The sequence below is a fragment of the Cyrtonyx montezumae genome, unplaced genomic scaffold (genome assembly GCF_038088225.1).
Source record: "Cyrtonyx montezumae isolate F1298 unplaced genomic scaffold, pur_monq_1.0 scaffold_1, whole genome shotgun sequence".
NCBI lineage: Eukaryota > Metazoa > Chordata > Aves > Galliformes > Odontophoridae > Cyrtonyx > Cyrtonyx montezumae.
The window spans coordinates 9,303,491-9,331,222 of NW_027071825.1; the positions used below are offsets into that span (position 1 = coordinate 9,303,491).

General features: G+C 54.7%; 1 protein-coding gene across 2 annotated transcripts in view; it reads left to right on the forward strand.

Moving 5' to 3' along the window:
- ERI3 (ERI1 exoribonuclease family member 3) overlaps positions 1-27,555 on the forward strand; it is a 95,242-nt gene extending 67,687 nt beyond the window's left edge. For both annotated transcript variants that reach the window (XM_065740143.1, XM_065740147.1), the window contains exons 7-8: positions 2,848-2,947; positions 26,027-27,555. In XM_065740143.1, coding sequence (XP_065596215.1) covers positions 2,848-2,947; positions 26,027-26,109 — 183 coding nt within the window. In that variant the 3' untranslated portion in view covers positions 26,110-27,555. The remainder of the gene's footprint in view (positions 1-2,847; positions 2,948-26,026) is intronic.
- The last annotated feature ends 177 nt before the right edge of the window (positions 27,556-27,732 follow it).

Sequence of the window (27,732 nt, forward strand, 5' to 3'; positions counted from 1 at the left end):
CCATCCTCAGCCCACCAAGCATCTTCGTTTCTGGGAGGATTTTTCCAAAAGGAAATATTTTCTCCCTGCCTGGTGCATGTTAACATTAAAATTACGGTTAGTGTGTTAAACATTTAAAGACACTGGATGGGTCACAGTGTCAACGTGGCAGAAAGGACAGGGAACATGGCACTGCCAAGCACCCAAAAGGTGTCTGCTGAATGCTGCTGGGTGCTTCCCATGATTAAATGATGGGACATCATTCAGCCCACTTGGATCAGTACATCAGCTTGGCATGTTTCAGTACAGGGAGCACACGGCATCTCCATGCCCCAGCCTGCCATACCCCAAGTGCTGCCCCATAGCACCTCCCTGCTTTGCTTCCCCCCAGCTTGAGTTTCCTGCAGGTTATGCAAGGTGCAAGTGACCCAAAGGCTTATTCCCCAGCACAGTCCTGTTAACGGGATGTGGATGATATGTGGTGTTGGTTGCATGCATGGAAATGCAGTCTGCTGCTAATGTCCAGCTGCTCTTAGCTCCCATTTATCACAGGAGGGTCTGCTTACCTTTGATTTGAGATCGCTGCACCAGGGACCGACTCAGGGCAGTGTTGGTGAACTGCTGTGTATGCCTGTGGGATAAGTAAATAAATACAATTAATAATCATCTGACTTCAGAGGAGGATTAGTTGGGAGGTAAATGCGGCCTTCACAGAATTACAAACAAAATCAGGAAAAAAGGGAGAGAATTGAATGGAAGGGAATAATTGTGTTCAGACCGCTTGAAAGTGATTCTGCTGTCGTCGTTTTGGTGTTTCTTAGAAAATCAGAAGGTCTGGTAGCTTATTTGAATCAGAACTCTGACCCAAAATATTTTACGAGAACTTTGTTTTAAATGATACCTACATTTTTTGTACAATTCAGATGGCAGTGAAAACAAAACGCTGCAGGGTCCTGCTGTCTCCTCAAAGGGCGCTGCCCGGTCCCTGCAGCGAGGGAGGGACAGATGGGTGCCATTTCCTGGCAAAAAGGGTGAAAAGCCTCCAGAGCCGGCGTCGGGACCTTGTGCCGGGTACTCACTTTTAACAGTCAGAAGAAGAACTTTCCTGTTTAAAGATTAAACGTTGTCTTTAAATATTAAACAGCAAAGCTCTTCGTTCTTGATTGTGTGGCTGCTGCCAGCAGGCGGCTCAGAATTGCCAATTTTAATTAAAAAACTTTATTTTCGAATACAATCCACCACTGCCAGAGCTTCTCTCTGACCAGGCTGGCTACATCTCCCCCAGCCTGGCTGCTTTCTTTCTGCCCGAGAGGTGACTGCAGTCACTGCACCGAGTGAGAGCGGCCTCAGCCGGACCGATCAATGCCCCTGGCACTTCCTTCCAAAACCCCAGGAAAAACAATTAAAACCCAATCGATCCTGCAGACAGCTTTGAATATGCATAAGTGCACACTTGACCTTCAGTGGTCAGGCCAACTTCCAGACGGGCTGCTTAGCTAGTTTGCTCAGGTAGCGTGGCTGTACCAAATGACCTTGATTAACAAAGCAGAAGTGCTATGCAGAAGAGGTGCTGATCTGGGAGATCCACGGCGTGGGCTCCTTGCCCTGTTTGCAGCAGTGAACCCCAATTTTAAGCAGCAGAGAGGTGAAAAGGATGCGGAGCGCTCGGGTGCTAAGGCAGCCTCACCCCATGCACGGCTGAGGCTTTTCTGGGACAATGTTGGAGCATTCTCTTCTCTGGGAGCCTGATGCTCTGCATCCACCCGCTGCAGCCCAGGAGAGGGAGCCAGGAGCCCCAGGCAGAGCTGCTGTGTTCATCACCCAGACCCCAGAACTGGGTATGGAGCAGGCACCCCAGCGCACACACGGCCACCACCAGTCCCAGCGATGAAGTTATCAGAACGTGTTTGTTGAATGCATTGTGTACACACGAAGTGTAATTTCAGTGAATTATGCATAGACTTAATTAGGAGTTTTAATTGCTAATCATCTCCCAACAGGATTAGCAATGCTGTCTATTAATTATCCGTGGAGCCCTCTGTTTTGCTAAGGCAGGAGCAACAAGGCAGTGTAAACTGTTACAGAGGCCAGCAGTGAATTCCCAACCCCAAAGCCATGGCTCCCGTGGGGCAGCCACACATCAGGGAGCAGGGCAGGGGCAATGGCAGCCCCAAAGGCAGGCTTTGCTTTTGGAGCCCTGCTGCTCCTCCCTGCAGCAACTGTATGCAGCGATGATCCCTGCTGCGGGAGGGAGATAGGCGCTGCAGGATTGACCTGATCTCATCTGGGGACAATGGCCCTCACGGCAGCAGAGATAGCACTGTGTGAGTGGTGCTAAGCCCACGCACCCTTCTTAAGGCTCACAATGGAGTCACGAGCTTCATTCCTTGAGATGAAGCAGACAGGGAGCTGCGAGGCCGTAATTACGGGCGTGTACATGGTGCAAGGCTGGCCCACTCCCCCATCAGCATTGTCCAGAGGGGCTGTGCCACTCGGGCTGCGGGTGCTGCCACATGAAGCTGTGGGGCAGGAGCAGGCCCTAGCTGGGCTACAGGCTCTCTGGGGCCCAGGGGGGTTTCTCCTGGTGGTGGAGAGCCCTAAGGGCTGCGGGAGTCCCAAAACACCCAGCCATGGAACTGGGGACTGCCTCAGGGTCCCCATGGTGGCACTCCCTTGCAAGCCTCAGTGACAGGCCCTGGGCATCTCTAAAGTGGGATGGGCCCGTAGCATCTCCTGGAAAGTTTCTTGAAGAACACTGTCTGGATCTTTGTTGAATACTGGGGTCACAAACCCACATGTGCCCCTTAAAATGTATCTCATTACACAATGCATAACCATGCAACATCTGATCCTGTTTCTTTCTTGCAGGCGTACAGCTTTGCCATGGGGAGTTGGCCAAAGAACGGGCTCTTAGACATGAACAAAGGACTGAACCTACAGCACATAGGGAGGCCTCACAGCGGGATAGGTGAGTGACCCGTTGCCGTGCTCTGCCCATGAGCTGCCCATCCAAGAGCTCCTCAAAGCCAGGTGCTGAAGGCCAGACAAAGGGCTGCCTGGCCTCTGGCTGGCAGAAGGGAAGAAGATGCACCAGGTTGTGCCTGCAACATTATTGGAAAAGGGGAATGCATCCTGGCTCTTAGTTCCCCTGGGGAGTTGCTCTGGGGGTGCTGCAGCTGAGAGGGGATGCATGCTGGGCTGAGATCTCTCACTGCTCTGGGGTGCTCTGGGGTCTGCAGTTGTTGCCAGGCTGTGGGACATGTGGGTGGCAGGGAGCTGGCCCAGGTTCACTGGGCTGTGCTTCAGAGGGCTGCATCATGCTCATCTGCCTTGTGTCTGCCTTCCCTCTGCCTCCCAGCCCTTCATCCAGTGTGACTTGAGAGCAGTAAAGTTTGCAAGGAGGTAAGATTTACTTGGAAAAGTCACCTGCTACCTGGGCCTTGAGGAGGCTGTTTAATATTGTTTCAAGACTCTAACCATTAAACTCTCCAATCAATCCAAGTTAAGGAGATGAATTATTTAAAGCTCACCAGCTTTTAATTAGCAAGCTCCTTTTGAACTATGGATCTGGTTGCATTATTGACGGAGGTAGCATTAAAATTTGCTTCCTTGCCTGGGAGCAGATTTGCCTTGCTGGTGTGCCACATTGGGAGTGATGGGGAGCAAGCTGGGGCTGTAGGAGCTGTGTTCTGCCCTGCTCTGGGGCTTGAACTTTTTCTCGAGTCTCCCTGGGGGATGAAGGGTTGTTTTGTGCCTCATCTTCCTCCTTTTATTTGTGGAAAGAGAGCTCTGTTGCTGTCGTGTCCTACTTTGACAACGGTATCCTCAGCCCTGGAATATCATCTGTCTGCTGTTGGTTTCTGCTCATGTCTATATCAGTGCTGTTGTCTTACTCGGGTGCATCTCTGCCTGATGGAGTTGAAAGGTGCTGCTCATATCCCTCTCCACTCCAGTCCTTTAGAAAGGCTTTGCTACCTTGTCCTGGAGCAGGCATGTATCCAGACATGCCCTGGGCTGCCCCCTCCCTTTCTGGCACCGCCCTGCCCACCCAGCCCAGTCCATCCTTTCCAGCACCACTGCCTCAAGAAGAGAGCTGCGAACAGCTCAGGACATCTGCTTGCCTCTTACTGTCCATAGCAGCGAGCCTGGAGCTGGCTGTGGCTTTGGGAAAGCTGCTACATTATCTGGAGTCTCCCTGCTCCTTCTCAGGGTCCTGGGGTGCAGCAGGGTTGAGGAATTTGGGGGGGCAGAGTGGGGTCCCCAGGGCTGCTCCCTAGTTGAGTGGATGAGGGTTGACACCTGCTCTCATGATCACTGGTACACAGAACTCTGCAAACCAAGAGTGGGTGAGAACTGAAGAAAGATGTGCCCAATTTCCCCTCAGGTTCCAATACAGAACCTCAGGTCTGAATCCTACATGGGAACTGCACCTCGTGCAGAGGCCGTGTGCGAGCAGAGGGCTCATGGTGGGAGCCCGGTGGTAATCCAGGGCCACATCCCGTGGGAAATATGGCTGGGGCTTCCCTGATGGCCCGAGGGAGCTCTGTGCAGTTAGGGCAGCAGGTCCCTGCGCTGCCATGTTCTCACACTGAGGTCTCTCTATGGAGTTGCAGAGACTGATATAAATCAGAATGATTAAAATCACAGGTTTTAATTGAGATTTAAATCAGCCAGCAGGGCACCTGCTTTCCGTAATTGATTTTCTTCTATATTCGCACTGTTTTTAACTGTTTCCCTAAAGAAAGATGGTGTTTTACTGGCCAGCACCTGTCAGACCATGTTCAGCTCTCCCTACCATTGCCCAGGGGTTAAACCTGTTTATTCTTCATACCTGTAATACAGCATATTTGCTACATTTATTTTAATCAATAATGTAACATAATGTACCTTTACTCTTAGTTTGTAGAATGTGGTAACATTAGAAAAATGGCGCGTTACTGTTTGTTATTCCAGAGGCGAGGATGAAAGGATTGCTGTGATTTCAGCTGTAGTGCTTTTGGATGAAAATCAGAATGCTCTGTTTGAGTAACCATAAGGTGGTTTAAATAATGGTTGGTGGTGACATTCTTTTTCTTCAAGCCTTTGTTGTTTCTTGGCTCTGAGCGAGCCAGTTATTGAGCTGAAAACAAACGGAGAAGTTTCCAAATCTGCAGCAGAAGCCGCTGCTGCGAAAGTTGATTTCTCATTTGCCTGCTTCTGCTTCCACCTGCGGTGGATTGGCTGTCTGGGAAGCACGGTGGAAGTTCAGAGTTCAGCCCGCAGTTTCAGATCTCAGGACCTGTGGGCTCAGGATGGTGCCAGCTCGGTCCCGGGGCCGCAGCACTGCGCTGTGCCACGGGGCCGTGCCTGGCTGGGGGAGCAGCCCCGCAGCACACAACCCCACAGGCACCCACGCTTTCCCAACCCCGTCTTTCTCTTTTCATTTACTGATTGGAAATCTCGGAAGGTTAGGGCGTGATATTGTTCCTGATCCAGAGCATTAATTAGGCCTCGGATAGAAGAAGAGGAATTGCGTGTTTTTAACAGTGAGGTTAATGGGATGCTCGCAGAGTAGACAGTTTTAATGAGCTTCAACTCGACGTGCAGTGAGTTTACTCTTTGTGTTAAAAGGGTCACACTGCAGTAGTTTGATGTGGATTGTCTCCTGGCCCCCGGTGTCATAGGTGAGCGTCTGTCAGAGTCCAGTCAGAGCGCATTTACTTAGTGACACGATTCTAATTAACTGCCGCCGGCTGCCAGCGCCCGCTGTGCCCCTGCCCTGCCCGCGTCCCGCTAAGTGCGGGGCGGGCACACGGATGGTGCCTGCGGCTGTCAGCACCCGCTCTCCCCCCGCAGCTTGATTTCAGCCTGCTTTCCTTTCCCCTTTTCCTCTCAGGATGCTCCGAGCCCCTGTGCTTTTCTCTGGCGCATGAACTGAGGGGACGGGGACGGCACTTTGTGATGCTCCCCTCTGGTTTTTGGACACCTCCCACCCCAACCTGTGTCCCCTGAGACAGAACAGACAGAACCCATCCCTCGGCTCTCAGCAGAGGCAGCTCTCCTGGCACCATCCTTGTGCCAGGGGTACCGATGGCAAAAGCCGAGCAGAGAGCTGGGAGCTGCCCTGGGGCCACCACCGCAGACAGAAATGGGGCTCCCTCTGCCAGGCAGCCGGAGGCAAAAGGGGGAAGACTCCGAGTTAAATAATTAAAAGAGACTTAAGGAAAAGTAAACAGAAATGTCACCAAATGAGCGGTGTCATTCTGAATTAGCACTGGTAAAGGTCAGGCTGCTCCCAAACAGGTGCTATGGTGAGGCACGGCACCCGGCCGACGGAGCGTGCTGCAGGGACAGAGATGGGGACAGTGGGGACAGTGGGGTCCTACATCCTGCAGGACGGACAGGGGTCCGGGCTGACCGGTCAGGGGCTGTCAGCGTCCAGTCAGAGCACATTAACGTGCTGACATGATTCTAATTAACTACCGTGAGAGGTGTCACAGCTGGAAAAGCAGTGAGCAGAGACGAGCTTTTTAAAAAAGAAAAAAGCAATGTGACAGTCCTCTTTTTTTTTTTCCCTTTCCTTTTTCGTTCTTTTTCCTTTCTTTTTCTTTTTTTTTTTTTTTTTTTTTTTTACTCTTGTGTGCTCTCTCCCCTCCATGTGGGAGTGGATCTAAAGATAATTAGGATGTCTGGCTGCCTGGGAACCTGAGCCAGGGCTCTTTTGCTTTCAGTCATTTAAGTTTTCGACATCTCTCTGAAGGGACTTGGTGGCGCAGTGGATTACTGCGCGCCAGAGTGACAGAACACTCTTCTAATCGTAAACCCTTTTTAGAAAAGATTCTGCTCTCCCTTTTTCCCCGGGAGCGGCGGGGGGTATGTTCTGATCACTGCAGCTCTGTTCCCATACACGCTACAATGGGAAACTCAAGGTCTTTCAGCTGTTTCCTGCAGTTAACAAAGAAGGCACAGAAGAAAGAAAGGAAGGATGATTGAGTGTTTGTGTTGACTGCAGTCACCCCTCCGTCCTACGCAGCCCAAAGTCAGTGGCGCGCAGGGGCATGGCGCGCTCCTGGCCCCGCTGCGCTGGGGACACTGCTGGAGCTGTCCCAGTGTTCTGGAGGAGGTGAGGTAGTGCCAGGGCTGTGGCTGCTCAGGATGAGCCCTGAGGCAGTGCCACGTGATGTAATGCCACGCGCAGCGCTGTACTGTCCCACGCTAAACCATTCCGTGGCAGGGACTGGTGAGGCTGTGTTTTAGGGATGCTCTGTGTTACAAACCAGCACCGGGAGCTTGCAGATCCAAACTGACCTGCATTACAGAGAACTCCGTGCGCTTGCTCGGACCTGTCCCAATGTTGGCTGTGTGTCTGTGCATCATGCTGCAGCCTCACACACTGCAAGACACGTGGTAGGTAAGAGGCCTGGGAAGATCATCAGCTTTCCAGAGAGCTTTTTCTGTGGAAAGTAGCGACCAAAACCACGGAGCGACATTTTGATTTCTCCGTGGATTCTTTTGGTGCCTTGGTATCTCTCTGTGACATGTCCCAGGCGAGGCTGAATGGTGGCTTGTCCTCTCTTACCTGTGAGAGGGGAAGAGTTAATGAATATAAATGTCTCAATTAATAGCATGGAGATGTCTTTGAACTTCAGGCCGTGTGTCCCTGAGCCTCTGTTGGGGACCAGGTGGTATGGCCTGCCCTGGGACGGTCCTTACTTGGTGGCTGTCCCTGGTGTGCAGCATCCTCCTTGCCTCTGGTCCTCAGCTCTGTGCCTGTCCCTCCTGGCTGTAGGTCTACTGGCCCTAACGAGAGCCATCACCGAGGTGCAGAGGAATGCCTGCAACCACCCCACTTCTCCTAATGAGACACGGCTGTGAGGTGCAGAGGGAAGGGGTAGCAGCCAGCCGGAGAGCTGCACCGCAATTTAACAAGTTTCCATTCCCCCGAGTTCCCTGACAAGACACCCCTCTAAGTCTGTGCAGGAATTCATAAGAATGGGATAATTAGGATGTTTCAAAGCTGCGACCCTCAGAGGAGTCCTTGGATTAATCTGTTTTTTCCCTTAAAGACATCTGTAACTACAATCTTTGTTTCTCTCCTGTTCTGCCCCCCCCCCCTTCCCCTTCTTTTCCCCCCTTGTCTGTCTCTGTATCTCCTGTCAAACCGTTGCAGACGTAAATGACAAAGAAATCAGAAAGAGAGATCAATGCAGTCCAAATTAGCACTCGGAGATAGACTGTGCTGGAGATGTCAGAGCCTGACCCCGGTTGATCTGCCAGCCTCTGCCGCTGATATTATGCAAATTGCATCCATCTGGCAGAGCCCAGCCAAGGACTAATGGGGCAGGGAGGGCTGCGGCCGGGCGCCTTCGGGAAGGGGAGAGCTGGGGGTCTGCAGGGAGGGGGTCCGTGGTGGTCGGGGGAGATAAGGTGGTGCCCAGGCTCCGAGTGAGCTCCTGGGCGGATTAAAAACCAAACTCCCGATAAGAGATAACCAAACTTCATTTCGCTTTTTTATTCTATTCCTTATTGCTGCCCCCTGCACAAGCTAGTACCAAAATGAAGGGAAAAAAAAAGGAAAAGAAAAAGAGCCGGCTCTCGGTGCTCTTGTTTCCTGCACGTCATTACCACTGATGGCAGTTTGAGGGGAGAGACAAAGTCGGGGAAAGAAAGCAAAAAAAAAAAAAAAAAAAAAAGAAGGTGGTTGCTTAAAAGACCGCTGTAATAGGAGCATGGATAATAGAAATCTCAAATTACGGTGATCGCCTTGTTAAGAAGTTTGAAAATACGGCCAGATTGTCTTTAATGAGAGAAATATGGCTGTTAGTTAGTGAAGGAGGAGGGAATGGACCTTGTTTCAAGATCTGTCGCTCGCCCATCAAAGCGGCGCTGGCTGTTTCATTTCAAAATCTTGTTCCTCAGCCTGATATTAAAAATAGTTGTTAAAGGCTTTGACTAGCGAGATGGTTCTCTTTGGCTTCCCGCTTCTCTCCACCGCCCCCAGAAGACTTCGCAGAGTGAGAACTTGTGCTCTGAGAAACGAGAAAGGAAAGAAAGAGAAAAGTTTCATGCCTTCAGTGGGCACATCGCATTGCCACGGGGTTGGGCAGCCCCCAGGCAGCAGCCAAAGCCCCTCACTGCTGCTTTCCCCTCCCTGGAAGGGAGCTGGGCCAGGCGAGGAGGGCTCTGACAGCAGCCAGCCCTGGCAGCTGCCCCCGTGTCTTGTTAAGAGCTAACGGGTACCTCCGCGCCGCGACGCTCTGACCCGTGACTGTTCCTCGCTCCGGCGCTGACAGTCCCCTCTTTAAGGCAGCCCGGAGGCTCCTACATTATCCCCTGAAATCAAAGGATCGCATTAATTGCTTTAAGGATCGCTGCCCCGTGTCCTGAGTGGCCTCTTTAAGATAACGAACTTGGAGCGTGTTAATAGCCGGCATAACTCAGCAGGACTCGGGGATTGAGGTGTGGATGGGGAGGAGGCTGCAGGGTGGGGAGGACGGGCACCGAGCCATCTAAACCCATCCGGAGCTGTGTTCTTACCCTTCCCAGCCTGCGCTCATCCTGCTCCCAGGATGCCAACACCCAAATCTCAGGGCAGAGGACTGGGGCAGAGCTGTAGCAGCCCAGCTGCTGCCCGGCCCCCACTGGCTGTGCTCCTTTGGGGCTTTGGGGTGGGATCAGAGGGATGTGCTCTGCCTGAAAACCAAGTTTCAGCTCAGGTTGGATATTAGGAAAAAAATTCTTCTCTGGAAGAGCGGTGATGCGTTGGAACAGGCTGCCCAGGGAGGTGGTGGGGTCACCATCTCTGAAGGTGTCCGAGAACCTTGGGTCACACCCACGTTGGGGTGGGTGCTTTGATCCACAGTGCTGGCTGCGAGCTGCCATGTCCTGTACTCCGGTGACAGCAGGGCATGTGCGGCCCTTCAGGTCAGGCAGCTAGCAGAACCATCTTGCGTCATTCCCACACGGCTTTGAGCTGACCTTCAGGCGTGGAACAAACTGTTGGCAGTGACCTGATGCAAAGCTCACCGGTGATGGAGAGCACATGGCAACCCTCGGTAAGTTTTCCCCTGTGGAGACGGTTTTCCTGCAGTGTCCAGCCCCATGCTTCACTGCCTGCCCAGGCACAGTGCTGGCACAGGGACACGTGTCCCCTCTGCCTGTCGCCTCCTGGCCCAGCAGGATCAGGACTGCCACCCCAGGGCCCATCTGGAGGCGTGCAGGGAGCAAAGCAGGAGCACCTCCAGCACCCATTGCCTGGTGCTGAGGTTAGCGGGGCCGTGCCTGCACTCTGCGCATTTCCACACAAGAACGAGTGGTGTGGCTTTATTTTCATACCCAGGGGACCCAGAGTTTGGCAGCTGGGCCCTCTCCAGCACCCTCCAAGCCCTCTGCTCGTGTTCTTCTCCTCCAGAAGCACACATATAACAACCAAGAGCGGCAGAGGGAGAGAGAAAAAGAGAGACAACGGATTTGCCTCCATGCTCCTGTACAGAGCAGTCTCCTAATGAGAAGAATATGGCTGCTAGTTAGCAGAGGGGTGTGTCCTGTAGGCTAAAATGAGATAGTTAAACTGCACTGATTGAAGGTTGAGGTTAGAGGGCAGCACAATTATGTTCAGGAGATTCAAGGGCTCTGTTTGATGCGGCAGTTCTAAGCTCCCAGCCAGTGTCAGTAGTTTAGCTCAGGGTTTCTTTTTTTTTTTTTCTTTTTTTTTTTTTTTGTGGGCTAAAGACAGGAAGGATAAAACTATGGGAATGAGTTGTTACTATTATTATAAAGTGGTGTGAATTTTTTTTTTCCAACCACCAGTTCACCCCCCCTTTTGCTTAACTGTTTCCTGATCATTATTTTTTAAGCTGCTTCAAGGGAAGAAGAGAGCATCCCCTTCCCCCCGGAGAGCGGCTCTGAATTTTCTCCTGCACAGGGAAGGTGATTTCTTTTTTTTTTGGTGCCCAGACTTCATCTCAGTTCTCTGACTGCGGATCAGGAAAGCAATTAGCAGTTCAAATTATGCCAAGGCCAAATTCTTTGTCTCAAAATCACGGGTTAAGAGTTGCCAAAGAACCTTAATTGCCTGGTGCTGAACGAGGTATTTTTTTCTGAGAGCATTTCCACTGCTTAGGGCTGTTTATGGGGGGACTCTCGTGTGTTTCAGAAGCCTAGCAGCAGCACAGCCTTTTCCCAGTGCCTGCAGAAGCTTCCAGGCAGTGCATCCATGGCCTCCAGCGTTCTGTCCTCTCTCCCCACCAGCCTGCTTGCTGGCTTGCAGATGACTGTACAGCCCAGCTGCTGCTTCCCAGCCATCCCAAGACAGTCCAGGTCACCATCCCCTTTCTCTGGTGCTCTTCCCTTCGTGAGTGACTCTGGGTGCTGTCTGCCTGCAGCCTCCAGCCACAGAATCAGTAAGGTTGGAAAAGACCTCTGAGATCATCCATCCCAGACCAACCCACCCACCATGCCCACTGTCTGTGTCCCTTAGTGCCACATCTCCACAGTTCCTGAACACCTCCAGGGATGGTGACCCCACCACGTCCCTGGGCAGCCTGTTCATCACCACTCTGTAGGAGAATAATTTGTTCCTAATATCCAACCTGTATATCCATCTCCTGCTTGCACTCTCCAGTTCAGGCCAAGCATGGGTTCCTTGTTCCTCTCCTCACATGATTCCTGGCACATGGTGTTGTCCTGAGCCCACACTCGGTTTTGCCTTTTGATCCGAGTGACAGCCTGCTTTATTTACTCTAATGATTCTTGTTATTAAATGTTAATTCCTCCCCGAAGAAAATGTCTTTTTCAAGATGAGTTGCCCATCACCAGAGAGAGCATGGAGGGCGTGTGGGTGTCCTGGGTGCCCACGCAGAACCCCACCCCTTGCATGCTCCTGGAGCTCTGCTGCAGCCCCTGGAACAGGGGTTATATCCTTTTGGGGCTGGGTCCAAGGGGACACAGGGTCCTTGGGGCCCCAAAGGGACACGGCCCCAAGGGGTACGTGGGCTTGGAGGCTGTCGCTACCGAACAATTTCTAACTGCGGTGGGCCAGGGGGGAGGAACCAGAGATAAATGTTAGCTCATTTCTTAAGTAATTAGTTACCTCCTCATCCCCATGTTGTAATTGTGAACAAGCTGTAATGTTTAATTAGTGTGTAAATGAAACCCCAATTTCATAATGGCTGCGGTGACAGCGCTAAGTGAGACGGGCACAGAAGGGGCCGCATTGTTTCAGCGGGAGATGAAGCTGTCGCCCAGCAAGCCGAGCGTCTCTGGGAGAAAATGGAAATGATAAACGAAGTGAGGCTAATTAGCAAAATCATACAGGCCCCACTGATGGTTCTCATCAAGGAGAGGTAATGAAGCGGGCGGGCCAAGCTGAGGGGGGATTAATTGGAGCCTATTCCACAGGCGTGGGCAGAGCAGGCACTGCAGGGATGTAAACTTTGCTGCTTTGCTTCGCTCGTCCTTCGCAGCCGGGCAGGGGAGCAGGGACCTGTTCTGGAGGGGACAGTCCTGCCTGGGGGTATCCTCGAACCGCTGCCGGTCTGTGCGTGGGCACTGTGGGGTTTGCGCAGTGAATGAGGCATCCCAGGGTGACTGTGGTGGGCTGGGGGTCTGTGCATAGTGCCCATAGAATGGGGACCCAGTGCTGGTGGGGCAGCATGGATGCGTGCAGCCAGAGCTCACTGTGGCTGGGGGAACCCCAGGCCGCACGCTGAACTTTATCCTTCCAGCCATGTAAGAAATGCCCTTTCCACAGCCGCTGGCACATACTCCTGTGTGTGTGTCACATTGCCTACTGACATTTACTGGAGCACGCCAAGCCCTGCTTCCATTGTGGCACCAGCACCCAGCTGGGACCCCTCTGTACTGCTGCCACCATGGTGCCCAGAGACCCCATGTCCCTCCCCTCCGAGACCCCCGCTGCCTTCCTGCTGAGTAATGAGAGATTTCCCTGTGCCTCCGAGGGCTCTAAAGAGGGGCTTGAGCAATATTATTTATTCAGTTGTTTACAGAAACGTTTGATCGGGAATAGTTCTTCACTGCCAGCCTGTTGTGTATTATTCATTGCAATAATCTCTGCAGATTGTGATAAACTGTAACTGCGGCGGGGCAGCACGGAGCTGGGCTGTGCTGCCACCACTGCCTGCACCGGCCTCTAAAATATCGGCAGCTGCAATCATAAATCTCAATTTACAAGTGGGGCTATTGCACGGGGAGTTATAGTTATACTAATGATTACTTCTCTGTCTTATTTTTCACGTTGCAACAGAGCAATAAATTTTTAAGAAGAGCCTGGGCAAAGCGTTAGGGAAGCCTGCGTGGTCGGCAGGGAGCGGTGTCCCGTTCTCCTGAGGGAAGCAACATCAGCCCTGCTTCCCAAAGAAGTAATGCAGGACGGGGGGGATGGCTCCGTTGGGTCCCACTTCCCAAGTGGGGTCAGCGAGGAAGGAAGGCTGTGGCTGGAGGTACTCATCCCGTCGCTGATCGGTGTCTCACCTGGCATTGACCCTCCTGGAGGAGCCCCATTGGCACCCCACAAAGATCCCCAGCAGGCAGCAGTGGGACGTGGGGTTCAGCGAGCATTTCCCGAGTGTTTATCACAGCTCCGAGGTCTGTGATGTGAGGCCTCTGATGGATGCCTCCATTCACGGACTTGACATTATGATGTACAGGGAGCCTAGAGACATATAGATTTTCAAAGTGGCCACTTTGAGCATAATTATAAATACCCAGCCTCTTTACATAGTGAATTGCTGCCAGGAAAAGAAGGGCCCCAGGAGGGTTAGAATCCTGGCAGCCAGGATTTCTTGAGAAAAGCGCCTTGGTGGAGGTTCCCCACCCGTTTTGGGGTGCCAGGAGGGGATGGGCACTGAGGCAATGGGATGGGCAATGGTGCCTCACCCATCCCATTGCCCCTGGCACTGGCAGCATCTTGCTGGGGGACATCTCCCAGGCAGCCCCCTGTCTCCTGCTCATTAGTGCCAGCACACTGCAACCTGATCCTAACCGCTTCCGAGTGGCTGCTCCTGTTCCAGATCACAGCACACAGCGTGGCACTGGGGAGATGGGTGCTGCTGGTGGCCGTGTCCAGTCCACAGTCGCAGGGACACAGAGAAGGGGAGACTTTCCCTTAGCTCTTCCCCTTCAGCCTGCCCATGTAGCATCCCAACCCTGCAGGGCTGGGGCTCAGGGGTCAGTCTTTAGGTGGGCAGCGGTCCTGAGGATCACCATCTGGAAGTCTCTTCTCAGCTGTGAGAAGAAGGGAGAACGTCCCCCGGTGTGTGATGCACCCTGATGGGTCTGTCTCAGGGGCACCCAGCAGCTCTGCACGCTCATTCCCCATGTGTGAGGCTGTCACCCCCATGGTCACCTTGCAGACAGACATCAGGAATCCGCTTGGGGAGCTGGTGACATTTCCATCCCATTCCCAGTCCAGCGTTTATATGAAAGGTGAGGAGCGTGGGGTTGGGGTGGTCTCAGGGCATCGCTGCTTCCCTTCCCATGCCGAAGCCAAATCGGGCACATCTGGGCAGGGTGCCCACGTGGGTAGCAGTGTTTGTCCCCAAACGTCACACACAAACAGACATCAGTTGTTGGCAATTGGGGCACGCTGGAATTTTTCAGGGGAAAATGAAGGGGATGTTGGAGGATTTGTGCTCTGTTTGCAAGCAGGGTCTGGAGGAGAGAAGGTCAAAGAAGAAAATTGGAGCTGAATTGAAATCAATGGCAGGTAGAGATTAGAGCAGTGCCCCAATTAACTGCAGCGCAATGAGGTGAGGCTGGGGGGGACCATAAACCCCCAGGTTAGGACCCCACACCAGAGCAGCTTCTGCTCCACAGGGACGTGGTGGCTGCGCTGCACAGGGGCCTGCACTGAGGGCACGGCTGCCATGTCTGCAAGGGCTGGGGCAGACCTGGGCATTTGAGCTTGGATGAACCCCACTCCCCACCTGTATCCCAGCTCTTCATCCTCATTTCCTTGTCCCCGTCCCATCCCCCATTCCTCTGGTGTCTCCTCAGCTCCCCCAGCCCCATTAGCTCCCCGTCACGGTTTCCTCCAGCTTCACCTCTCTCCCAGCTCCTGGTCCTGAAGTTTTCCAGCGCAGCCGTTTCCTCCCTCCTGTTTCCTGGGGAAGTCGTTGAGCACACGTCCCCGCTCCCCACGCAGGTGCAGGGACCGGGTGCCAGTGGGGCTGCGGGCAGGGCTGTGCCCAACGTTGGCAACATTCAGATGGGAAATCCATCCCCAGCGCTCCCAGAATCACCTTCCCGACAGATCTCGGGGCTTTGTTCCAAAGCACCTGAGCACGCACACGCACAGAATACCCTCCGAGCAACACGTAGCTGGAATTGGAGGGAAACAGCAACGTATTTTTCACCCGCGTTCATTGCGATGTGTGAACAGTTTGGGCTGGATGTTTCCTGGGGAAAAACAAATCAGCATGAGTCAAGCACCCAGCGTGGAAAACCTCCGCTTTGGGAACACCGGGGTAGGCCGGACCTAGGGGTGCTCCCCACCACCCCACCGTGCACACACGTGCTTGTGGGCCAGCACCTGGCTCCTGCAGCCCCGTGCCCACAGGGGTGGAGCTCCGCTCTCCCCACGGCCTCGTGCACGTTGTCCATCGCACGCGGAGCGTTAATTAACATGGCGGGAAGATCTTAGGAAAGGTGCAATTTGAATGATCTGGCGCTGCAGTCATTCAGATGCTGAGTTAATTCAATCCTTGCACACAGTGCTCCTACAGATTGTTGGCTTTAAACAAACAGCGGTGACAGATTTGTTGCTGCGGAAATGTGGTCATTAAGTCGGGAGCGCATGTTTGACCTGAAAGCGATTGAGTGATGGATGCAAGTCATTTTAAAGCTGCAGCAGCCAAAAGGATGCTCCTTTTGGAGAGCAATCTTGCATCTGAGGAGTGTAAATAATTTAAACAAACAAGTAAAGTAAGGTGAAAGCACCACTGTTTGCTGCTCTATCCTATTACAGAGCTCGATGTGGAGCAGGGCAGCGCTCCCACAGCTGCAGTGGGGAGGTGCAGGGTACCTGTACCTGCACCAGACAGGGCCAGCTCCATTCCCATGCTGGGAGCAGGGAAGGAGTCCCAGCGCGGTCACGTCGTATTGGTCTGTGCCGTGCACGGCTGGAATCAGCCCTGTAATGAGGCTGGTAGTTACTGTGCATTGGAAGCAGCCACTGCTTAAGCCTCAATATCTCGGCCATTTAATTTAATGGGGTTTTTTAAATACCAAAAGCAATTAAGATCACATTGTGAGCTAATCGCCTACAAAATTTCATTTTGAAGATGCTCAGACTGTTTGTGAGGGAACTGACAGAAAGAGACCAAACACGCCGCCGTGCCTATCCGTTTGTCCTTCTCTCCCTTCCCTATCCCCTAAGCAGACCCAGACAGACTTTCCTAAAGGAAACCATCCCGTTTCCAGGCTCCCAGGAGCCAGGAGGTGATGTGGGGAGTGCAGCACAGAGTGGTGCATCACTCCTGCCTCAGGGCCATGCTGTGCCGCTGTATTGGGGTGAGGGCAGCGCCCTGAGCCAGGCACCAAAGCTGACACAAATCCCAGCACTTCAGAACACTCAGTGGATGTCAGCCACCTCTGACTTGGGGACCAGGCACAGCTGCATGGAGCTGGGAGCGCAGGGTGTGCCCAAATCCTGCCCAGCATCGTTGGCCATATACCAGAGCCGTTGGCAGCCTGTCCTTGTTGCACATCCGAGCCCACGGTGCCCAGCTGCTTCCGCAGGCTCTGTCAGGTGGCAGAAGAGCTGGACGACTTTGCCAGGGATTACACGTTCTCCTGCACGGCCGTGTTACTGAGTAGTAATCCTCCCGGAGCAGCCGCCTGTGGGTTTCCTTTCCTGTGCTATTGCATTAACATGCTCTCATTAAAGCACCTTTGTGGCTGAGCCACCCACACGCTGCGTGTCTTTGCAGCCAGGTGGGATGGGCACGGCCCTTTGTAGGGCTGGACTTCTCTGTTTCCCCCTGGAGAGGTGATATATGGAATCCCGCATGCTCCCAGTGCAACCCGCTCGGGATCCATGGTGCGGGGTCAGCGCGTTGCAGGTTTGCTAACCTTGCCCACTTATTAAAAATGGTAAAAGCCTCCCCCAGGACTCGTGAAGTATAGATCCAGAGAGCTCCATATGCTGTTGCCCTTAATGAGATGTCTGCCTGAAGAGCAATAGCAAAACACAGCATCCAGCGCGGGGTCCCTATAGCTAGATGGTCTGGCTGTAAACAGAGCCGTCCGTCTTAATGGGCTATCGTGTAAAAACTTCTCCCAGTCAATAAATCAAAGGGGCTCCATTTGTATCGCGTGCTGCCTTCACTATTAGGCGGCTCTGGGTGGCACCTTCTGATGCAGAGCTCCCTGGCTCTGCGAGGTGACACTGCAGCGTCTCACGGGCGTTTCAGTTTGGTGTCTCCATGCCGAGAGAGGCGCAGAGCTCAGCGTCAGGGACATTCTGAGCAGGGACATCGTGGGTTGGGACCTGCTACCCAAGGGCAGGAGACTGTCACAGAGCTGCCCCCCAATAGGGATGTGTGAGGGGCCCCCCCTTGGAGCAGCAGCCCGGCACAGGTATTTATTTTTCATTCCCTCTGATGCCACCGGAGGGAAGTTCCGCTCCAGCCACCATCCCAGGCAGAGATATTAGTCCTCATTACTAATTAAAGGAAGCAGGAGTAATTGACGGATGGTGGATGGCGGGGGAGCGGGGTGATGAACGGCCCCTGTCCCCACACCAGGAACGCACGCTGAGCGCTACCTGTTAGCTACAAATAAACAAACCTGATAAATAATAAATAGTTGGAGGGGAGAGTGCTCGAGCATTATTTAAATTAATAGGGATTAGAGGGAGAGAGGCCTGAAAGAGCATTCCTCCAGATGAGCTATCCCCGGTCGGGAAGGGGCTCGTTTGTTGCAGAGCAGAGCAAACAGGGCGATGGGGAGCATTCATCACGGCTGGCGGGGCCCTGATGGCATGGCCACGTGTCCCCTGCCTGTGCCACCCGGGTGCCACCGTGGCCCCATTGGCTGTGGTTTGGTCCCTGCTGTGATAGCCACGCGGTGAGGGCACGAAGCCCCGTGCGGAGCGAGGCTGGGGGAGATGGAGAGGGGCGGTGGGGGCACGCTGCTCTCTATCACATCTCCTCCATCTTATCACCGTGGTAATTTGATGATAAAAAATAATCCGAGGCTGGAAAGGAAACATGTGTAGTGGAGTAAAGATTGAATGGAGGTGGATTGTGCCCCGGAGCGGTGACTGAGAGATAGAAGGAAATGTCCTTCTGTTTGACATCGCACCGAGACGCAGCCCCGTGCTGCTGCCCGCTGGGCTTGGGGATGGTGCTGCACTCCTCTGGGGGCACCCAGGGCACTGCAGGCACCGAGTGCTGCCCCTGTCCCCACCACCCGAGTGATGGGGGCTGCCCCATCCCACCTGCACCGCCGCACGGGTTGCTCCCAGTGTGTTTTTTTTCCCCCCTTCCCTTCGGCTGTGCTTCACAACTCACTGTATCAGCTGTCAGTAGCCAAATGTCTTTTTTAAGGAGTGGGTTATAGCCACTAATGTACTGAATGCTATTGCGCTGGCTGCAGTTAGTGTTCCACGGCTAAATTACTGCAATTAATGTTCCACGAGAGCTGTTTGTAACAGGCAGGAGCCCCTGCTGCGGGCTCTCCGTGCGTTACCCCCATCCCCAGGGAAGGGCTGGGGTGGATACTGGGGTGCCCGGAGCTGTCCTCCGTCCCCCACGTCCCGGGGCTTCGCACGGGGTCAAGATGAGGCTGGGCGATGGGATGCCGCCATAGGAGAGAGCACCCCAGAGCTGCCAAAAGCAGCCCCCAAAGCAGCCCCCCCTGCTCCCCGCTGCCGCCGGAGACGTGGGGGAAATGTTTTATAGGCACGCACCGAGCGCACGCACACCCCTTGTTTCGCTAAATGCGTTTGCTCAATACCTGCAACAAACAGATTAGCCGGGGCTTTATCAGGGACAAGAGAAGGGAGAGAAATGTGATAATGGTTTTCAGCAAATCCTCGGGCTGTCACAGATTAGAGCGGCCGTGGCAGGGAGCATTATCAGCCCTTTCCTCCTCTCCCCATCTCCTCCCCCTTTGTCTCCTCTCTCCATCGGATTTCTCCAGCCAATCTATTGTAGCGGGAGCCGGGGAGATACACGGAGAAGTCGCTTTCAATCTGATCCGCGATTGGTTTTCCCGGCAGCTGATCTGTGTCGCGGCATCGATCCGCGTGCCCCCGCTGCTCGTCCCCTTGTTGGGCTGGGGGGGGGGGCTGGGGGCTGGGGGCTGCAGCCACGTGCCATGCAGAGGGGGCTATGCAGTGTTGCCGGCGGCTGTGACCTCCACACAAAGCCAAGGGACGGCGGTGCCCAGGAGCTGCTGGGCACAGTGGTGGCCTGGGAACACCCGCAGGTCCCCAGAGCGCTAACCCAAGCGTGTGTCATGCCCAGTGTCCCCAGACGGTGGCACCTGCCTGGCACAGAGCTGCGTTGGCTCTTCCACGCATCGCCCGAGGCATGGTGGGTTGGTGGCTGGGAGGGCGGGAGGGGACATAACAGGTAATGGCCCCGAGTGTGGAAACACTGTTAATAAAGTGTATTTCACTTTTAATTTTGACATATAATGTAATGATCTTTTTTAAGGCCCTATCATATTATCTGCATGACTAGATTATTGAGTCTTCATCATCTCCAGATAAATTTATGACCGGGATGATGCTTGGAATTTATTATCAGTCAATAGAGCTCAATACTGTAACAAGGCGTGTAATAAGATATACATATTTAATGATCCGGAGTAAAACAGCCCCGCTAATGGGCAGGGTGAGCAGGGGGCTGGAGCTTTCCATCCCCTGCCCCGCTCCGTGGGACCCACGCGGGATCACGGGCCTGCTGTCCAGCCCCACGGCACGGCGGGCCAGGCTGCGCCGGGAGCTGCCAGCGCCGCTTTCCCAGCCCTCTGGGATGTTATTAAATTAGTTTCCTAGGACTTTTAATAAGCACTTTTGATGCCTTTGAAGCGCACAGCTTTGTGGGAAGATTACAGTCCCGCATCCATCTCGCTGGGAGAGAAACAATGGCAGCGGGGCCGGCGTTTGATCTCTCCTCCAGAAGGCGAGAGAGGGTTTGCAAGAGACAAAGAGGTGAGCTGGTGATTTGGAGCTAATGTTTAAAAATAGGTAGGTCTCCCTCCAAGATAAAGAGACCTGCCCTTCTCTGTGTAATCGCACGGCTCTGCTCGCCGGACCCGCGGAAGCTTTATTTGAAGGATTGGAGTGCGGCGCGGCGGTTTGATTCCGGCCCTTTTAAAGCAATAACTAGGCCATCTGACCGAGCTTTAAAGAGCAGCACAACTTTCCATTAGGACTCGCCGCACGGTCTCGGCAGCGCTGGGATCGCATCCTCGCCTTTTATTTCCTTTCTCTGACATCTCGTGTCACTCGCAGGCGGGAACGCGCCTTCACAAACCCGCTCATTTCTTTCTCCCTTGAAATTTCGCCCTAATTAGGGCCCCAATCCCAGCAGGGACGCAGGCACCGCAGCGTGGGGCGGGGGGTGGCACGTGCCACCCGTGTCCCCGTGGAGGCGCGGGGCCCGCGGACACCTGGCCGCCTTCGGTGCGTGGAGAGGAGGCACCAGGGGAGCCCGATTCCCTTTATCTGCTGATAACTACTGCTGCCTTTAACAGCCTGGAATAAACTGGCCATAAATATCGTGATCATAAGTGCTTAGATATGGCAACTTTACACTGAACAGAGGTTTTAACCTTCCCCACGGAGAATATCCGGCTCTATATCATCGACTGTTTCCATTCGGCTGCACGGCCAAAGATGAGCTCCGGGTGAACTGTCCCCTCACGCTCCTGTCCCCATGCAGAGGGGACAGCGCGGGGACATCTCATGGGGACGGCCGAGCCACGCCACGTCCCCGTCCCATCCCGGAGCAGGGGTGCAGGCCGCATCCTGCCACACCTGCCCGGTGCCCCGGCCGTGACTTTACTTTGCACCGCGACTTTGAGGCGAGCCGTAAAACACTCGGACGAGTTAAATAATACACGACAGTGTACGGTATAAATTACAGGAAGGCAGCGGTGGAGCGACATTGTATGCTGAATAAATTAAAGGCTGCGTGACTTACAGGCGGGATTGATCTCCTGCCGAGCATTTTGTTTGGTGACGTGCTTGTCATAAGGGAGAGCTAATTACCTGCCCGCGGCGCTCAGCTCCGGGCTGGGGACGTGGCGCGGGCTGGGCACCCCACGATCCCCTGCCGGCGTCCCAATGGGACGAGGTTGGCGGGTGGGGGTGGGCGATCGGCCTTCCCAACCTCAACGAGTCAGTGATGGGGCCAGAGCTGCAGGGCTGTGGGGTTTGAGGCCCCGTCCCTGGTCCCGGCTGTTCGGCGGCTCCGCGGGCTGTCTGTCACCCGGCGGGATTATGAGTAGTGAGCGTAATGCATCGGCGTATGAATAGGGTTGTCTGGCTGATGGTGATGTATCGTTTTTCATTACTGCCTCTCAAGCCCTCCCCGCTCCACGTGTGGAAATTCTATTTATTCCCTAATTTGTAAAAATTCCCTCCTTATCTGATACCAATCAGGGAGGGGTAATTGGCTCTCCAGGGCTAGCGGCTGGGGTCCTGATGAAGAGATATGTGTGTCTGCTCCGGCTGTCCAGGCACCCTGCCCTGCTGCACCAGCGACACGGGCCACAATTAATAATGATTTGCAAATGGCAGACAAGCAATAACGCAGAAAGATGTCCAGCCAGCCTCCCGCCCGCCCCTTAATTTCCTTCTGTAATATAAATGGCACGGGAACAAAAATCCAGCGCTATAAATTCTGGAATTAGTTATTCACCATAATAAATGGGGGCCTTTTTGGAGCGCAGACCCCCCCACACACACACCTTCCTCCTCTTCCTCCTCCCCCTCGCCAACACCCCCCTTCGTTTGAGTCCTAATATGCAAATGCCGTAATTTAACGGGATGGTGAAGTTGATTTTCATGTTAACTTAATTACTTTGATTTATGGCGGGCTGAGATGCAGACACCGCCGCATCATTACGGATCTCCCACCTCTCCCCTCGGCGGTCCCGCTGACCTGCTCCCTCGTCCCCGTTCTTCCCAGCCCGTCCCTTTCCCCGCTCCTTCCCTCCTTCCCTCCCACGAGTTGGGTGTTTTATTAGCTGCCTTTAAGTGGACATAAGTCCTGGCGACAATCGCGTGATGGGGAGGACAAATTCCCCGTCCTGCCTTGTTTAATCGTGCCTGGATAATGGATGTATAATTGACTCATTTGAATGCTTTTGCCTACAGGAGTGCAGAGCATTAAATGTTTGATTGCCTTAATTTCCAAACAGATCATTATCCCCTTCTTACCCGCTCTTAATAAACACTTTATGAGGATTTTTTTCGTAAAGGAAAAAAAATCTCCACTCCTCGTACTTCTCTGAAGTGATAAACTCTAATTAAGTCTAATATTTAAAAATATGGTAATGGCGACTTGTTTGAATAAGTGGCCTGCATTTCCATAATTTCATTATTACGTAAAACACGCTAATTATTTGAAGTGCGCTTATTACTAAAAGAGAAATCTCCTCCTAATAAAGATGAAATTGGCTTTTTTTCCCTGTATCGCTCAGCCCTCCCGGGGCCGCTCGCTCACTTTGCCTGGGGACGTTCACGGGGATGCAGGCCAAGCGGAGGTCCCGTCCCCAGCCCATCCCCTGCGTCACACTGGGGCACGGGAGGCAAGGGACCCGGCAGCTGTGGTACGGCCGTGGGGTGGGTGGCATTTGGGACAGGAGAGGGCACCCCAGCGTGGGGATATGGCAACAGGTAGGGGACGGATGGAGCGAGGCACCAATTGTCTCCAGATCCTGAGCAGCTCTCCGTCGGGGCGGCCAGGGGAGGCGGTGGGATGAAGTCAATATAAAGCTAATTTCCTTTTCTTGGTGAAGAAATGAGGTGTGTGGCAGTAACGTAATTGCAGATAATGAGGTAAGTTATTCTTAATATTCTGCGCGTCGCTGTCAGCTCCTCATCACACACCTGCTGGTGGCCGGGGCACGCCGAGCCCCGCAGCGTGCGGGGTGATGGGGCTGTATGCTGGGGACTGTCCCCGACGTGTCCTTGTCACTGCTGCGGCCTCCTGTCCCCACGCGTCCCGCCCTTACTCAGCACCAGGCTGTGGTGCTTCCCAAGGTCACCCCGAGGTGGGACCCGCAGCCCTCTGGTCCCGCAGCCAGGAGGGGTCTGGTCCCTTTAGGGCCACGCGGGTCACCGGGGCTCGGCAGCGGGGAGGCGGTGGCCACGCGTCCCTGTTGCCACTTTCCAGGGAGCTGTTGTACAAAGGGAACGGCGATATTATTCATTAACAGTAATCTGCCATTAGAACGTTGACAAATGGCCCCTGGTCGCCTGAGCATCAGTCCTCGTACAGACCATAAAGCATGGGGACAGCTTAAATATGGACCTGCTCAGCTCGGGCCGGGGGGCGATCCGTCTTCCAGCCGCAGCTCGGGTGCGCGGGGCTCGCTCCCGACGGGCGCGTCGAGGGGGTACCCGGTGGTGCCAGCCAGGACATGGGGATGGGGACAGTGCGGAGCCACGGGGGCGAGCTTGGCCCCGGCCGTGCCATGCCCACGGTGTGTGACACGGGGACGTGACGCGGTGCGGTAAGGGACGGCACGGCGCAGCCACACTCGGTTTGCCGGGTAACCCCGGGCTGACCCCTTCCTACGCGGCGCGCAACACCCCTAAATCAATTGCATCTTATTATTACAATATCAATATACAATATTCCTACAATAACACCATTGATTTTCTACTCAGAGGCTGCACCTAAGTCTGTTTTAAAGAGGAGGGAGTTAATAGTGCCCTCATTAAAAATCTATAGATTACCTCCCGCCCCCCAAAAAGAAAAAGCAGTTTATATTCATTAGGGCTATTGAATATAAAGTAATATGTTTGTGTAGGACATTGGAGTAATGTGATAATCCGTCCGCATATCAGGGAGAAATCCACTTAGCAACCCTGTCAGCTTGACAAGAAAAATGTGCCCATAAAGTCGGGAATACATGGAGGGAGCCGGGGCACGGGCGGCTGCGCAGAGCGGGGACAGCGGTGCGGGGCTGCCTTCCCTGTGCTGGGCACGGGGACACGGGTGGGCACCGTGGAGGTGGGCACGGGGACACGGGGACAGGTGGGCTCTGGAGCACCTCTGTGGTCACATCAGAGGGACACGGGGGTGAGTGGTGCTGTGGGGTCACTGCGGGGTGCTCGGGGTCCTGTTGTGGCTGTCTGCCCCTCCCAGAGGGTGGCCAGGCAGTGGGGCTGCCCCTGTCCCCTGCTCCCTGTCCCCAGCCCCGTGGTCACCTTTGCGATGGATTAAGCACTGAAAGAGCAGCAGAGCAATCCTGTCCGCGCTCCTTTAGGTTGTCAATTGCCATTTTTTTGTAATAGAAATTCCTTCCACAAGGTAACGACGGCCAGATTTAGAGGATTTCATATTGCTAATAATTCCCCAAACAGCCATCTGACTGTGTTGCTTTAAAAGCCGCTTCGTTTTTTGCTTTGGAGTTTATGAAAATCTCCCACTCTAATATCCCGAGAGCCAGCCTATAATTGTGTTATTAAATCAATCGGAGCGGATTACATTGTAAAATCAATAGATGGCTGTAATTGCATATTAGAAAGTTGTTCTGCTGTTGTTGATTTTTTTTGTACACGGATAATTATAATAAGCGTGTTTACCTTCGTGCTCATTCGGATTGAGGCTCCCGAAATGACTCGTGGCATCCGGGGCCGTGCCTGCCTTCGGGGCTGCCATCCCCTCGGGGTGCAGGGAGCCGCCGTGTCCCACCGGGGGCACAGCAGAGGGGATGCTGAGAGCAAACCTTGCCCCTGAGCTATGGGATGGTGATATCCTCCAAGCAGGAGATGCCTGGTGGCTGTGATAGGGGCACGTGCCAGGGCTGGGAGCGTCCCCGGCGGCTCCAGGGCCGTGGGACAGAGGTGCCCCCATCCTGTGGCCATGCCTGGTGGCAGCGGGGTGGCACCTGGCACCTGGCAGCGGCACGGCCCGGCCACGCGGGGCCTCAGTGCGGCACGCGGCACTGTCAGCAGGCAGCCTGCTGTCTCCTAGACAGTGAAATATGGCCACAATTAGCCCGGATACAGTTCAATTATGATAAACAGCGTTTGCACCCTTTAAGCCGTGATTAAAAGGCCTCCTCCCGTTGATAGAGAGACCTAATTTCACATTATTATCGCTGTAGCTTGATTATAAAGCACTCCCTGGATTTACAGTTGGGAGATGGATGTGGAGGCTTCTTTATCATTTACACATCAGTAATGATGCAGCCTTCCCTCCGCCACAACATCCATCCGGCGGCGGCGGGGAGAGGGGGGCTGAGCCCGCGCCCCCTCCCCGGGCACCGCTCCCCGCGCCGGCCGGGCCCCGCTGCCACACGCAAGTGGGCAAAGTCACCCTTACGGTAACAGCTTGATAAATGGGCGCGCGGTAATGAAATGGAGACATCAAGGCGTGGGGCGAGGAAGAAAGAGTGGTAATCGGAACGAGTGGAGCTGTCCCGAAACGGAGGGGAGCGGGAAGAAGGATCGCCTCTGCGCCGTGTGCTGTCAAGGGAGAAATTACACATTTACTCTTGCTTTTTCTTAAGGAGACGGCCCTCATAGATCAAAACATGGATTTACAAGCCAATTTTCAACATGAAATATAGACACCAGGAATCAATTTAAGCCCGGCTTCTATTTTAGCAAACGGTTCCCGCGTTTAGTCCCAGGTAAATAATGGCAGCGCCTGCCCCCTCCCCAGCACCGCGTGGCAGCGGCACCGGGGCGGGCTGAGGCCGCGGGGACGGCTCTGAGCCCCATCCTGCTGCGCCGCGGTGCGGGTGCAGGGCTCGCAGGGGGGCTGGGAGCCGGAGCACGGCGTGGGGACGCAGCCCGGCCCACGTCGCCGCGCCAGGCCAGCTGTAACCCGGCGCCTCTGTGCTCTCTCCGCAGATGACTGTAAGAACATCGCCAACATCATGAAGACACTGGCCCATAGAGGCTTCATCTTCAAGCAGACCTCCAAACCCTTTTGATCCCCAGGGCAGGCCAGGCAGGGCTGCATGCGCCCGGCGCCGGCGAGGCGGGGAGGACGGGCTCTAGCATTCAAACGGCAACCGAGGCCAGAGGAACCGACACAAATCTCAATTCAGCTGTTACTCCAGTAGAGGTTGTATATATGGGAAGGCAAATCTGTGTAGACCTGATGTGACTCCCTCTCTGGGCTGCTCCGGACATTATGCCATGCTAGCGGACAGCCGCGTAGGGCGCTTGCACCACATTTTAGACTCGTAGTTTGTTCTTTTCTTTGGCTCCCAATTTCCGTCCCTCCCTCCGCGTCCCTCCCCGTCCTCCCTCTCCCTCCCCGTAGCCACCGCATCCCCGGCATGGGCCGTCCCCGCCTTCCCTTCTTTCTTTTCGCTGGTTTTATGTTTTCAGGCCTTGACGGCTGCTGCAGCGTGCCGCGCTCCTAGAGACAGCGGCGTCGAGACGGCCCCGCCCTCCCCGCCAGCCCCGGCCTCTCTCCCCCAGCGCCTTTTTCCCCTCTTTTTGAATTGACACTAACCCCTCTCTGACTCCTGTATGTGACAAACGCAATCCGTCTCTTTATGTTCAAGGTGAAGTGCCTGTATTCTCCGCTGCAGAGCCCCTGGCAGCCCCGGTGCGGGCTGCACGGCCCCGGAGGGCTCCCTTCAGTGGGGCAGGGGCCCAGCGGGCGGGTAGGCGGGCAGCAGGAGGGAGGTGACAGCGCGCAGAGCCCCCTCCCCGTCCGGTCCCCGTGCCCGTCTGCTCGTGCCTCTCGGGGATGGGCGGGATGCCCAGCCCTGCCCCAGCACCACCGCCCCCCCCCCCCCCTTCCCGGCTCCGCCGGGGCCAGGTGTGCCGCAGCACCGCGTCCATTGCCGGCGGTGGACGTGCCCAGCGCGCGCTGGCCCCCGACCCACAGGTACCTGGAGCAGGGGATCTGCGAATCGGCCCAGGTCCCCCGGCCCACTCCCCTCCCGCTCCCCCCTTCCCACGCTGAGGCTCAGCCCCCGCGCCCCCGCGGTCCCCGCACGCCCCGTGCCCCTCGCGGGTCCCCGCGGATGCTCAGCAGCAGCTGGCTTGTTGCCTGAGAGTTGCCGAGCGCATCCCCTCTGGCTGGGTGGGTTCGCAGTCGGGGGCGGCCGTGGGGCGGGCTGAGGGCGTGCGTCCCCCAGTGTCACCCAGTGTCACCCAGCCCCGGGGCCCTGCTGAATGGAGCCCTCGTCCGGGTGCTGACCTGCAGGGAGGCTGCGGCCCCGGGCCCGTGCGTGCATGGCCTGGAGCGAAGCCGGTGACGGCAGCCAGAAGGGCAATACAGGCACTGAACTTGGCGGTACATGACTGCATGGTGTGTGGTGTTCCAGTTAAACCAACCGATAATGCAAACCCAGCATTTTCATTGTCTAGTTATTCCAATCCTTGCTGTAAATGTGCCACATGAATAAAGTTTGGGGGTAAAGGAGCCCAGGCTGTGCCCGTGCATGTGCGCGCGTGTGTGGGGCGGAGCGGGCTGAGGTGGGGGGGGATGTGGCAGCAGGACAGACACTGCCCTCCGTGGGGGTACAGCACCCAGCGCACCCTCTGCCATGTGCAAAAGCACAGGCACCACGAGGTGCCCGTCCCACTCTCCCACC